The sequence below is a fragment of the Musca domestica genome, unplaced genomic scaffold (assembly GCF_030504385.1).
Source record: "Musca domestica strain aabys unplaced genomic scaffold, Musca_domestica.polishedcontigs.V.1.1 10, whole genome shotgun sequence".
NCBI lineage: Eukaryota > Metazoa > Arthropoda > Insecta > Diptera > Muscidae > Musca > Musca domestica.
Window position 1 is genome coordinate 5,879,495 of NW_026712115.1, and position 14,797 is coordinate 5,894,291.

Sequence of the window (14,797 nt, forward strand, 5' to 3'; positions counted from 1 at the left end):
AAAGCCATGACAAGGTTACTTCTGATCTTTACATTGATGTTAACATCCAAGAAATCAGATATATAGCAAAATATGTGCGATATATATGTTTATCAAAGAAGATATGCTTGAAAAATCTCTTATATGTCGAGAACGGCTGAACTGATTTCGACAGTTCTCATTAATTCAGAATGGCCTCTTTTCAGGAAAGAAAAAACGTCTAAAAAAATCGCATAAAAATATCTCTCTAAAGATGAAAATATTGATTTTGTAAAATTTTCTCATATTTTTTCAATTTTTGTCATATTTTTGAATTAAACATTTGGTAATATTTCTACAGCTGACAAAACTAAGTAGTTAGGATATTAGGATATCATATACAGATCGCATTTATGGCCCGATCCTTACGAAATTTTGCATGGGGATAAGATGAGGGTCAGAATAGAAGCCTACTCTTTTTGGAGATGATCGCCATATATTGAAATGGACCAAACAACTGCAAAATTGTCAGCAGGTCGTAATTATCGCCCGATCCTCACGCACATTTGAATGGGGGTTACCGGACATTGCAAAAGCCAAGCAGTTTTGGATGGCCATCCAAAAATATTCAATGTGTAAAGGAGTTTGTCAACTTTTGTAGACAAAATACGAAAATGTTTATTCCAGTGACTCTTTGGAGAATTCACAAATACAGGAAAGACGCACTTCTGACTATTTCGTTAACGCTGATTTCGTAAAAGAATATAGTCAAATGTCTGTATCTCATATAGATGCGATTCAGTCAAAAACCAATAATAAATGTTAATCATTTGCCACTTCTGAGAGATTATAGGTCTTTGGGAAATATTTGTTCCAGATCTAGGAAGACCATTTACGTGCAACATCTACCAATAAATTGGAAATGAGCAAATTAGCTTAAATTGCTATTATTCGAAAATTAGAGAACGAAACCTGATGGTTTTCTTTTATTATTTGTCACAATATCTACTGGAATTCTTTCGAGTATCTCGCCTATATAAACTGTATCGTTTATTATAGTGTTGTAGGGTATTCAACGGTCGGCCCCGCTCGACTGTAGCCTTTGCTTACTTGTTTTAATTAAAATCAACCTTTTCATAAATATATTCATCTGATCACAATATTGGAGAAAAACTTGACATAAACATCACTTCTTTCCTTTTTATACCCTTCATCAGGGTATTGCCTTTGTGAATTTGTTTGTAACATGGAGAAGGAAGCGTGATAGACCCATAATTCTTATAATGATCGGATCAGATTTGGATATAGCTCCCATATATTTTAAGTCCCCCACATGCGTAATGGTCTTTGGTACCAGATATCAGATGCAGTGCCTAAAATTTTGTCAGATTTTGATATAGCTCCCATATATATCTTTATCTGATATCAGCTTTATTGTGCACCAAATGCCTAATATCAGCCCAAATGTATTGAATTTTGGCACTTCTGACGGAATTCAGCCCAGAAGCAAGTTCTTCAAACTTTGGTGAAAATCGGTTCAGATAGAGATTTCATATATATGTTTAATCCGATTTGGCGTTAAAGTCCCTCACATGCGTAATATGTATATAGGGTTGTCCATATTCGACGGACCCGTCTGCCAACGCCATAACTTCTGACAGAGATGTCACATCGCTTAATAACATACCGCGTTTGAAGCGTCAGTCCAAGCAGATTTTTACCATGAACCAATACACGCCACGCGAGCGCTCTGAAATAGTTGAAATTTACATTCAACAGAAGAAGTCAATTGTGAAAACTCAACGTGCTTTTAAAACATTAAAAAATGTGAGAAGTGCGCCGTCTAAGAACACCATTAAGCGTTTATACGAAAAATTTTCGACTGGTAAGGCTCTTTCTAATCCGAAGAGGTCATATAAAAGTCGACCAAGGCGATCGGCCGAGAATATCGCTGCCAGTGTTGAGAGGTCCCCCAAGAACATCCCAGTTGGGCATGGCTCGGTCCACTTTACAACGGATTATTCGCATTGATTTGCATTTGTTCCCGTACAAAATTCAATTAACGCAAAGAATGTTGCCTGCGGACAAGCCTCGTCGATTGGAATGGGCCCAAATATGGCATGGGTCCGTCGAATATGGGCAACCCTGTTCACACCACCACAATGATATTTGATACCGGACATCAGATATAGCTGGAAAATACCTCTGCCAAATTTTATCGAGATCAGTTCAGATTTTACATATCATCATCCGATTTTACGGTTATTGCCACCATATATGTAATATCATCCCAAATTGGATAGAGTTCTCATATTCAACGGAATTGTTCGTTGTTGGTGAAGCTCGGTTCGGTATATCTATTGCTCCAATGAAATTTGTTTAATAATATATTTTAATACTCGTACTGCAATGTTATTTGGTACTAGATGTAAAAAAGCCATCGTCAAATTTGTTGAAAATCAATTCAGAGTTGGATATAGTTCCCAAATTGTGAATACTCTAAAGCCATGATACGCATTCACATAAGGTTCATAGTGTGTATGATCTACTTCACATAAATTCCCAATATCCCAGCAAGCAAAATCTATCCCCCAAATCACTTAGAAGTCACGCCTAAGCCATTGAAATCATCGCGTCTGATATCGCTTTCTCACCCCGGAAGGGTCATCCTTTGGGAAGAGATGAACCACGCCCGCGATAGTTTTCTAATGATCGTGGAAGTCACTTCCTCGATAGTTATTGGAAGTGAAAAAAACTCAAAAAAAAAAAGTTTTTTTACTCCAGACTTAAGCATTTATTTTTTTATTTTTATTGTTATTGTCTCTTTTTCCAATGTTCATGTGCAGGGAACTATTTACTTAGTAGATGAAATGCTCAAACATTTTTTTTTCGTTTTAAAAATGTGATGCCTGGATTGGGAATCGAACCGAGGTGTTCAGAGAGAAAAGCTGGCATGCTTACCACTGCGCCACAGTGTCTTATATTCCTCAGATAGAATAAAGTCTTATTTTTGTTCAACTCGTAAATGATTTCAAACTATCACTGTTTTATCCGATGGCAGTCACTAGACAGTGTCTGCACACGCGACACCTTCTTTTACCGTTCTTGGCGCCACTAAGTAGTAACTACGTGACGATAGAAAGTAGACAACAGTAGTTTTGTTATTGTAAATGTACATACTATCGCATTTGTTACGATTAGAAGCGTCGCAGAAGTGGCATCTTAAAATGGAAGTGACTCACTCACTTCCAAATGCTTGCTGGGATAAGCCTTTTATTATCACGGGAGCTCTACATACATATAATGGTGTAGGATATCATATAGTCGGCCCCGCCCGACTTTTGACCTTTCCTTACTGATCTAATTTTCGAGCAATTGTTTTTGCAAAACCAAAAAGTGCGAATGTAAATATATACCTGCTGACTGACATTTAATATCATATTAAACTGATCTAAACAACGTTTGAACGTTTGTTTTAGAAGTCGAGTCGATTTGAAATGACTAGTCTAAATGCGCTTAAAGCTTCTTTTTATTCCGAACATTCCACGTCCCATAATTAGAGGATCTATGCAGTTATATGCTGCATATTTATCTAAGACATCATCCCATAAAAGTTCAATTCCATCTTAGATTTGAGGCTGTGTGTTTGACAATAAAAAGCCCAGTTGTAAGGTTTTCTTTATCGCAAGTTTATTTATTGCGTAGTTGCCATATTTCTTGTGTAAAAATAAACAAACTTATTTCGAAATTATACAAACAAATAATTTAAACAAATGTCATTTTAATTTCTACAAACAAAACAGATTTCTTTTACAAAAATAAATGTTTATTAACTAATAGCGAAAAAAAATATACAATAAAAATTATGGAAAATAGAAAAAACAACAGAAATTGTTAAATAATTAAGAGAAGTTATACCAGAGTATATGAAAATAGATAATGATCACAAAAATACTTTCAGCATTGAAAAGCAGATAAATCGATTGGAAACTATAGCGCAGTGGAGAACGACAAGAGATGTGAAAATGTCAAGATGATGGAAACAAGTGCATAGTGTGTGTGTGATAAATATATAGAGATAGATATAAACAATGCTCTTCCTGCTAATCGTATAAGAAAGGTTATAGGGGTTGTAGAAGAGAAGGGGGGGTAAAGTATAATATTGAGTATTTAATACATATGTATGTATGTCTGTGGAAATGTTTGTTGCATGGTCTGTGTTGTTTTTGCGGGTTTTTAAGGTGTAAAAAGATTGTTGATTAATAAATGATTGTGTGTGTTTGCTTTACTCTCAAGTGTTGCCACTTTTGCGTGATAATTAATTAAGGAAAAATTGCAGCTTCTTGTTTTTACATCGTAGAACACAACTATTTTTGTTTTTGCCTGTGAAGTAGTGTGAAATAATCTCATTTATGTTTCGTGGCTGTAGTATTCTTTTGTAGAAATTTCTTCTGCTGGGATAGTTGGGAAATTCACTTAAAAGAATCGTCCTCGTGGACCGGGAGCAGCCACTGGTGGTGGTGTGGGAATATGGGCACCTTCGGCGCGATAGCCATTCTCATCAGCAATATAGGTAATGGTATAGACAACACCGTCGGGACCAGTGTAAGAGTAAGAACCTTGCATGACCTGGAATAATAATAAAAAAACAAATATTATTGATTTGATAAAATATGTCAAATAAAGTACAAACAATTTAATTTTCTGTATAAAAATTTACGAAGCAATATTAGGAAAATTGGATGGATATTTTGTTTTTACCAATTAAGAGCTTCCCAACTTTGTTAAATAATTAGTAATGTTAAATTTATTAACTAAAAACGTCATTTATGTAATGCGCTATAAAATAAATTGGTAGATTTTGTTTTGTGTCAAAATTTTTTACAGAATTAAACCAGTTAGAAACATTCAAAAGTCGGGCGGGGCCGACTATATGACACCCTACACCACTATGCATATTTAGTATAGCTCCCTTAACAAAAGAATTTATTTGAAGTAGATCATACCACCTATCAACATTTGGCTTTGGAGCAGTTACAGTTTGGTTTCACAGGGAACTAATATATGGGTGGCATATCCAATTCTGAATCGAAATTAAATTAAATTAAATTTGACAGAGACATTTTAATCTTTTATACCAAATAACATTGCTATTATTTGCATGATATTACTTCGAGAAGGATTATATTAAAAAAATATATATCGGAACCGAGCTCCACATATGGGAGCTATAGCTATATCTGAACCAATTTTCTCCGAATTCCATGTACTTTTAGACTGAATTAAATCAGGACCGATATTGGCCATTTGGTGCACAATTAACCCGAAATCGGTTGAGGCTAAATCCAAATCTGAACCTATCTTGACAATATTTGACATACTCATTTCAGAGCTTTATCTGATATCCGGTACCAAAGATCATTGTTGTGGAATGCAATTTACGCTTGTGAGGGACTTTAAACCCCTAATCGGATAAAACATATATATGGGAGCTATAGCTATATCTGAACAGATTTACCACATTTGAAGTACAGATTTCTAGGATGAATTCAAAATTCAGTCGATTTGGGGTAATATGAATGAAGATGCATGGGAACTATATCTAAATCTGATCCCGTTACCACCAATTTCAATGGGGTTCGTCCTCGGGGCAAACAAATATTGTTTGGAAAATCTCAGCTCAATCGGATAATAAATGCGACCGGTATTTTCTTCACAAGAATACATGGGCAGACGGACAGACAGACACACGGATTGACATGCATACAGCGTCGCAGAAAGTGATTCTCTGAAGATCCTCAAAAGTAACTATGGGTCTATCTCGCTTCCTTCTCCATGTTACAAAAAAAATGCACAAAGACATAATACCCCTTACCACTATGTGGCGCAGGGTATAAATATTCTATACGATTCCGACTAAAGCTTTAAAAACATATCAATTGTAATTATATCCTTCTTTGGGAGCCAAAATGCCTACCGATATTGCCTAACCTCTTTGGAGTAATATAAATGAAATATTTTGAAGATGTACTGATTTTAGCAAACATCTTATTTCTTATTTTCGTGTGGAAGTCCTTGAATCTTTTCGCTATATAATTTTTTCTCCAATTTCTCAGTTTTGGATATATTTATATTGTCTCTTAATATGGCAACGATATGACCAACTGCAGCCTAATAGGCGCCTTAAGGTATGCCCTAAACTTCTGACATTAAATAACAGAGCTTTTGAGCCTTCATTGACAAATATTTTTGTTGCTGGCTTCGAAACTCTAACCTTTCCTCAAGTGTCAATCTTGTGGTTGCCGGCCACACACACCTCAACCACTTCATAAATCCTATCTTGACATTTGATGTACCGCCCATAGATAAAGTAGACATTTAAATGACATAATTATGCAAATTTTGTATTTTCAAAAAAGATAAACTACTCAACTTGGGCATAAATTTTTAAAACTTTTAAATTTGACGCTTATGCACGAAATGTTTGAGTGTTTTAATTCTTGAGTTTAATAAATGTTACTTACCTGAGCTTCTAGTTGGGGATTGCCGGCATTTTTCAGATAACCAGCTTCGTCGGCACGAATTCCATTGCTTGTTTCGTAGCTGGAAAAAAGTAATGAAACAGATGATAAAGTAATTATTTTGGGAGTTTTATGTAATTATGAGTCATAAAATCTAATATAAAGAATAAGGATAATGCAAAAAAGCAGATTAATTTTTGAAAAATATTCTTGATCAGCATACAATTCTATGTCGTTTTAACGATGTCCGTACGTCTGTCTGTCCGTCTGTGGAAATCACTATAGTAGGTTGATAATTTCGTATTTGCACTTCGTAATGGTACGGCCTGTGACATAAAATTGCCATACAAGTCCAAGTCTTCGTATAGCCCCCAAATAACAGAACCTCCCTATGTTCGGTATTTGATTGTCTTGCGACATTATTCACAGGAATTGTGTCAAGTTTCGTATTTGAATATTGTAATGGCCTATGAAAAAATTGGCTATGCTGCTCCACGTTTTCGTAAAGACCCCAATACAACGGTAGCTCCCTGTATACTCTTTTCAGTATCAACCTACCGCGTGTGAGTTTGACTCCAGGTAATAATGCATGCTTGGTTTGAGGCTAGCAGTTATGTGAAGAACTGCCGAGAGAAAGGGACTCAACGTGGCTAATGAACAGAGGGCTGCAAAATCGGCCGGGAAAAAATATAGCACCATGTGTTTCACGGTGGATGACCCTTGAAATCGGAGTAAATTGACACAGCTTGCTAGAATTGTTCATTGTGACATGAAATTTGATATGATAAAAGCCCAGTTTCTTCGGCAAAGACTCCCATCCCATTATTGTCAACAGACCATTCGTCTTGGCCAATCTTTTTCTTGAAAAAGCTTTATGATAATCACCGCAAGTTGCATTGGGTAGCTGAGATTCGTGGGTAGGTCAGAAGTTTTTTTAAGAGGAATATACAAATCTACTTCCGATATCGACTTTTGGTATTTGAAAACTCTAAAATTCGAACTCGGCTTTTACTAGAGGTAAAAAAATCTCAGTTTACTCAGATGAGTTTTAGGTCTGCAGGACTCTTAGTATTTGTTTATATTGGTTCAAATTTTGGTATGGATCCCATATACATGCACCGGCTGTTTTGGGTGTTTTAGTCACAATTTCGAACCGAATTTGCTGTAAATTGGAAGTATGTGTTCTCAGTATGTACGAAACATCATTGCAGAGAACTGTACATATAGGTCCATGTTTTGGTGAGGGTCCCATATGACTGCACCTCCAGATATTCGGTATTTTGATGACTTGTGTCACATTTTCACCGCAATTATTTCAAATTTGGTACTTGGATTTTATAATGGGTGCTACCTCCTTGGATAGAAAATTGCCTATAAAAATCCACATTTTCATATAGCTCACATAACTGTGTCTTTATATATTCCGTTTTTTTTTGACGATTTTTGTCACATCGCAGTGGGCTTCCTATGACTGAAAATTGCCCAAAAAATATTCACGTCTTCATGTAGCTTCCATATAACGGTACCTACCAATATTCGGAATATTCGGGATTTTTATGATTTTAGCTACATTTTTCAACAGAATTATCTTAAACTAGGTTTTTGGAGTTCGTAATAGGCATTTCTTTCTCTGTCACGTTTTTGTATATCCCTATAGCACCTAATATAGCGGAGTATTTCATTGGATTACTTTTGCATTTTGAAAGTTCCTTAAAATGTTGGAGCTTTTACTTGTTTTCACAAAAAAGCATGCATTCCATTTGCTAAATGCTATTCAATGGACTTCCAAAAAGTTCGGCTTCAGCCCTAACACCCCGCAGTATTGGTTAATAATTTTGACCTGTAGAGTGACTGCAAAATCAGGAAGAAATTCTGTATATTGTCCTTTTCCTCCCCCCACATATTTTGCGATCATGTCCAAAATTCAAAGGCTCCCTTATGACCGAAGGCTTCCCTTATGACTCCGTGCAAATTTTCTAAGAATCGGGCCATAGTGATTACAAATTAACATGGACAGAAGAATGACGGATTGACTCAACTTGTCCATCATCGCTATTGAGTTTTGACCCATATACCAGTCACAATAGTGTTGTAGGGTATAAATAAAATGTTGTGTGCTAAAAATTAAAAAGTTCCCATTTTTCAGAAAGCATTGATCTACTTACTTGTAGTTGTACGAGCCATCAGGGTTCAAATTGAAATCCTGCTTCAGAATGACAGCATTTCCTTCAAACGATGTTGGACGTGGTGGTATGCCTCTTTGAGCCGACACGGCAGCTAAACAACAAAGCGCAACAAAGACAATGGAGTTCATGGTGATCTGTAAAATAAAAATAGAAGAAAAATTGCCTTAGAAAACGTTGCCATAAATCATGGAATCTAACCATATTTTTGTGCTTGCTTTCGTAGTAAAATGTTGTTCCAAATGTCAGGTTAATAAATTAAACAAATGATGGTACAATTTATGGAAGCAAACAATTTGCTATTTTCAACTGAAAGATCGAAAGTGAAAAGCAACAAATGATTCGGAATTGTATTACGACAACATGTTGTGAATCGTTTGCAACTAAAAGATGCTCGTTTGTAACAACAATTCAATTAAGTACTAAGAGAATATATAAATTGTGTTTTACTACGTTTCCAGGAATTTATTTCAATAAAAACAATTCTATTAATAATTATTTGAAAATATATTACATTTTCGTTATTGTATATGCATTGGCTCCTCGTGAAGAAGAAGCATTGCCTCTATTGGACGCAGCCATGTGATCTGCATCGATGGCTCAGCAAGAATCTAGTTTTCCATGCAAATAAATTGTGAGTGGATGACATTTAGTAGCGTCAACGTTTACAATTGACAATATTTTTAATCGAAAGTGAAACGAAGTGTAAACAAACAGTCAATTGGAAACTGTCACAATGTTGTTGGTGAATTCGGATGTTTATTTGTAGTGACTCAAGAGATGGTGGTTGCATGCTGGGAAGCATCTTAAATAGTCGTAAATGAATTTGACTGGAGTGGATGAAGGGGACACGGGGATAAAAATCAGGTGTCATATTTAGAAGGAAGCTTTATAGCATAGAAAGGAGATTTCATAATGAATATTTTTTGATATTCCTTTTTTTGAAAATTTTTAATAATTCGTCCAATTTAGTGGAAAAACTTGTCTATATATTTTTTAAGTTGGCACAGCAAAGAGTTTTTTTCAAGACTTTAATTCAATGTAGTCCCTTGAATTTCGGATTAAGGTCATATCTATTGATGGAAAATTCACAGTTGAACTGTTTTCAGTAATTCTCTGTAATTTAATTCAATTCAATTCAAGAAAATATCAAAGTTGGCGATCATCTCCACAAATTATAGGCTTTTATGCTGACTCAAACTTATCTCCATGCCAAATTTCGTGAGGATCGGGTCATAGTTGGACTGACGGACGGAGAGACACACGTACCGCGATCGACTCAGCTCTGAGAAATAGGAAGATCGATATGATGCATGGTAGGTCTAGGATCAATATTTTAAGAAATTTGCATGTTTAGTAGAGCTTCACATAATAAATACAAGTTTTTATGGGGAATTTGTGAGGATTACATCATACCAACTATAATTATAGTTATGATTTAAAGTCCAAAGAATTTAATATCCTTTGAATCGATTTCTACTAAATTTTGTGGAGTCATTTGTGTCTTTTCTATAGGGCTTATAATAACTATTTGACGCACAATTAACTTGAAATCGGATAAAGATATACATGGGAGGTATAGCCAAATCTGAACCGATCTCGATAAAACGTGGCAAGGTATTTCTGAGCTGTATTTGATATAGTTCCCCGAATATCGTTGTTACGGAGTACATATTACTGCTGCGGAGGACAAAAATAACAAATCGGTTGAATTATATATAGGGAACTATAGCTACATCCGAAGCAATTTCGATGAATTTTGGAAATTTTCATACTATTTGGGCTAATATTACACGTTTGGTGCACAATAAAAAAGAAAATTGGGCGAAGATATATATGAGAGCTATTTCTAAATTTTAACCGATTATCATCAATTTCAATAGGGTTCTTCCTTAAGTAAAACAAATAACTTTGCAAAATTTCATCTGTGACAATAAATGCGACCTGTACTTTGTTAACAAAAATACATGGACAGACAGACGGGCGGACATACATAAATCGACTCAGAATGTGATTCTATGCAGATCATCAAAAGGAACTATGGGTCTATCTCGTTTCCTTTTGCCTGTTACAAACAAATGCACAAAGGCATAATACCCTGACCACATTGAGGTGTAGGGTATACAAATGCTTACATTGAAGTTTTTATGTTTAAACACAAAATATTAAACTGTAGTCTATTTGGTTGGAAAACGTAGATGGAATCTTCAAAATTAATCAACGACCTGAGAAGGTCAACAGTTTGAGCGGGACAACTGTATAGGTCTAATACAAAAACTGGTATTGGAATTTTTTATAGAGATATTTTTCATCCAATAGGAACACAAAATGTGAAATTACAGACAATTCGTATGGAAAAAATCTTTAAAATAAGGATGAAGTACCAAGTTTCTATGTCAGAACGTTCGGTTTTGTGGTCGAACGCTTATACTTTGTTTTTACTTGGTAAGGAGAAAGGTAAGTCTTCCGCTTTGTATTTTTAGCAAAAAGGGGCATACATTGGTTTGGGAGCCTCACAACATCTAAGTTTGAAATTACAGTCAATTTGATTGGAAATTGGGGATGAGATTTCAAAATGCAGAAAATCCGAATGTATAACTATATGTGGTCTCTACTAACTATTAAAGGTACATTACAAAATTTCGGCTTATTTTGTAAGAACATATATCTGAAACCTTTTATATAGTTTAATTAGATATAAGAGAGATATAGATATAGGTTGTATGAGGGCTATGCCAAATAGTAGTGATTTGGGATTCTACATATTAAGAACCCGAAATATTCAATTGCGGTTGGATATTATAGCTGAAATATTATGAATGGACTATTTAGTGATCGATTATTTTGTGTTAGCACGATTGCTTATCTATCCCAGCATTTCATTGACGTGTAATGTGACGCCATCTATTGTTTTGATATATATTTTTGCAATTATTGGTAAAGATGTTATGAAGAAAAATTACCGAACTTTAGTTTATGAAAGTAATTTCAATTCCAATGGAGAACTGAGAGCACAACATAAATTTGGACTTTTTATACCCTACAACACTATGTGTTGGGGGTATTATAAGTTTGATTGGGACAAAAATTATGTAACACCTCGAAATATTGGTTTCCCACATAGGAAAGTATATATGGATCTTCCTATCTCGCCGAGATGAGTCGATCTAGCTACGTATGTCCGTCTGTCCGTCCGTCCATGTTAATTTGTAATCAAGCCACAGGTCGCAATTATAAACCGATCCTCACGAAATTGAAAATGGAGGTGGGTTTAGGGTCAGAATAGAACCCTATTGTTTTTGGAGATGATCGCACGATATTTAGGGGTTGAAAACAGAAACTTTCCTGTTTTTGCAGTTGTTCTATAGGCCACAATTATTTAATTTGGGAAGAAACCAACCAATTTGGGCCATCGGCCAATTAGTTGGTAAAATAGATCCTTACTTTTATGTTAGAAAATAGGAAAATTTCCACTAAAGTGACTAAAGTGATGCTAATAGCCAAGAAATCGAATATATAGCAAAAATATGTACAATATATATGTAAAAAAATTGATCTTATTTATTCTGCTTATAAATCAAGAACTGCTGCTCCGATTTTCACAATTCCCATCAGTCCCCTTGCCAGAAAAGAATAAAATCTAAGAAAATCGCGGGATAAAATACCAATAAAAAAGTTATATCTTTTGTTTCATTTTTTTCCTTTTTTGTCATATTTTTTTATCGCATGCAATTTTTTACACCCCTCAACACTACGTTTTGTGGGTGTTATATGCATGTCGCAATTATCGTAAAATCCTCACGAAATTTTGTATGGGGATAGGGTCGGAAGTGAAGCCTATTGTTCTTAGGATGTACATTTTAGAGGCTTAAAGTTGACCACAACTTTCGTGTGCAATTGTTTTGAATACTTAACAATGCTATGGAGTGCGTAAATATTGGCCAAATTCTACGGGTAACCTCTGGGCAGGGCTCTTTGACATTATTTCAAAAACGAAATCTTCCACAATGGATTTGGATATAAGGGGACTTCGAACATATTCTTGTGTTGTAGGGTATTACGTGGTCTGCCCCGCTCGACTACAGCCTTTGCTTACTTGTTTTTAATTTAGGTTTTACTAAATATATTTTTCCGTACAAGACTTTATTCACCAGACAATATTTATTTTCTATCGAAATGTCGGATATTGTACCGTTTTAACAAGCATTATTTTCACAATTGACCACTTTTAATTGGTCCACACAGTTTTTTCCTTTTAAGGCTGTGCCAATTGTATTTTTTTATAACCAATTGCTTCTTCTTTACAACATTTTATAATGTTCTCATTTTGGAATACGATCAGCGCAACTCACTTTTTGTTGAAAGATTTTTCTCTAAAACACTTCAAAACGGTTCTCTTTTTGTTTGAATGTCCTTTGCAAGGATGTTCAGTTGGTGTTCTGTTGAATTTGTTTTTTTGATTTCGATGTTAAAGAACACACGCGTTTTCTGGCTGAGTGACACGACCACGTCTTAAGACTCGACAGATTTGCTTTGTTGTTTGTTTAGAAAATGCAAACGTTTTTATACCATCGACGACCCGTTCGCCGAAACAAGCATGCTGCAATACCTTCTGACATACCCACATAGCCATATCTTCGATGCCATGGGTTGTGAGTATCTTCTCGCAAAATGCTATACAGCTATTACATCAAGTGCGGCGGCAACAGGTAAACGAACAACAATGCCATGTTGTTTCGTTTCTAATGGTAACAGCAGCGGCAACAACAACAATATGTGCTGCAACGTAACACGAAAGCATCTCAACGAACATCCCAACACATTTACAAGTTTCGGCAGAAAAGCGAGATAGAGAGCCCACAAAGTCATGGTATTTGCTCATCTCATGAGAGCAAATACCGGCAGATCTGCAAATCGTTGAATGAAAAGCTTGTTTAAGAACAACAACAACACAGTAAAGCTTTGATGCACTGCCATTCACGTTGCAATTGATGCAACTGTGTCGTATACGTAACATTTGTATGTGGTGTAGCGTAACAAGTGGTTCTACAATTTGTTCTCATAGCCCCACCACTGGATGAGGCAGTTCTACAAAAAATACACACACCAACAACAATGAACAGAGAAAAATGGGGCGTTGTGCATGCTCATCATTCAATGTTTTGCGAATAGAAATAATGCTGCTTGATTTTTTGATATTCATTAGAACATACAATTCGTGTGGTATTTCAATTATAAGAAACTATATTGTGGGCCTTGTAGGACTTTCCGATACGAAGATGGACATTTTTTCGTTTATTTCTCATATCCCATAAAAAGTTTAACCTCGACGAATTTACATAAATGTATATCCACCCTCTATATGCACAAGTCGATTTAACTTTTATTCATTTAGTGACCTCAATAGGGCAAAAAACTGTCTTTGAACTGTCATGCCAAGCTCTCTTCAATTGTCCCAAAATAAAATATTTACCAAAGACAATGGGTTCTAAATGTTTTACAGTTCAGTTATTTGTGGTACCTACAACTTTTGTATAATTGGTCAATTTCTATTTGGGCGCCATATGTCTATATTCGGCGTTATAAAGATTTATATTACATTTTATAAACGAATTTGCTGTAAATTTGATGGATTAATTAGATTATTTATATTCTTAGCCTTATGGTTGCAGAGGGTATATACAGGGTGAGATAAAAAAACTGCAACAAAGTCAAACGCCACAATTTTTACATTTTTTTTTTAAATTTTATTGAATGAAATAAAAAAAATGTCGGAAATGGCATTACATTTTAGAATGTTGCTCTGCGGTATTTTGGCCCATTCCCAGCAAAGCGCTTGCTTGAAGTGATCGACACTTTGGTATTTTTTAGTGCCAACCTTTTTTTCCAAAATACTCCAGACAAAATAGTCCAACGGATTGGTATCCGGAGATTTTGGGGGACATTGTTCGCTGGAAATGAAGCGAGGAACCTCATTTTGTAACCATTCTAGGGTGGAGCGTACTGAGTGCGATGGTGCTGAGTCTGCGGTCAAAATGTTTGCGTGCCCATGGCTTTAATACTCCCTCCAGAATATTTTCGCGATAATATTCGGCATTTATTCTGATGCTGACCTCTTTGGCAAGTAAACACCAT

At 35.4% G+C, this 14,797-nt stretch overlaps 1 protein-coding gene across 1 annotated transcript; it reads right to left on the bottom strand.

The window, feature by feature from the left end:
* Positions 1-3,722: 3,722 nt before the first annotated feature.
* On the bottom strand, positions 3,723-13,210 carry LOC131803900 (cuticle protein CP14.6-like). Its single transcript, XM_059125788.1, has 4 exons — positions 13,015-13,210; positions 8,645-8,799; positions 6,483-6,561; positions 3,723-4,587 (listed from the first exon to the last, which is right to left on the bottom strand). The coding sequence occupies exons 2-4, from the start codon at positions 8,791-8,793 to the stop codon at positions 4,435-4,437; spliced, it is 381 nt and encodes a 126-aa protein (XP_058981771.1). The 5' UTR covers positions 8,794-8,799; positions 13,015-13,210; the 3' UTR covers positions 3,723-4,434.
* Positions 13,211-14,797: the final 1,587 nt, after the last annotated feature.

What these genes read in the sequence shown, in the direction of transcription:
- LOC131803900 (XM_059125788.1), bottom strand. Translation starts at nt 8,793, where the DNA reads ATGAACTCCATTGTCTTTGTTGCGCTTTGTTGTTTAGCTGCCGTGTCG. An exon ending in GATGGCTCGTACAACTACAA is followed by an intron (nt 6,562 to 8,644) that starts GTAAGTAGATCA and finishes ACTTTTTTCCAG; the next exon opens with CTACGAAACAAGCAATGGAA. An exon ending in ATCCCCAACTAGAAGCTCAG is followed by an intron (nt 4,588 to 6,482) that starts GTAAGTAACATT and finishes TTATTATTCCAG; the next exon opens with GTCATGCAAGGTTCTTACTC.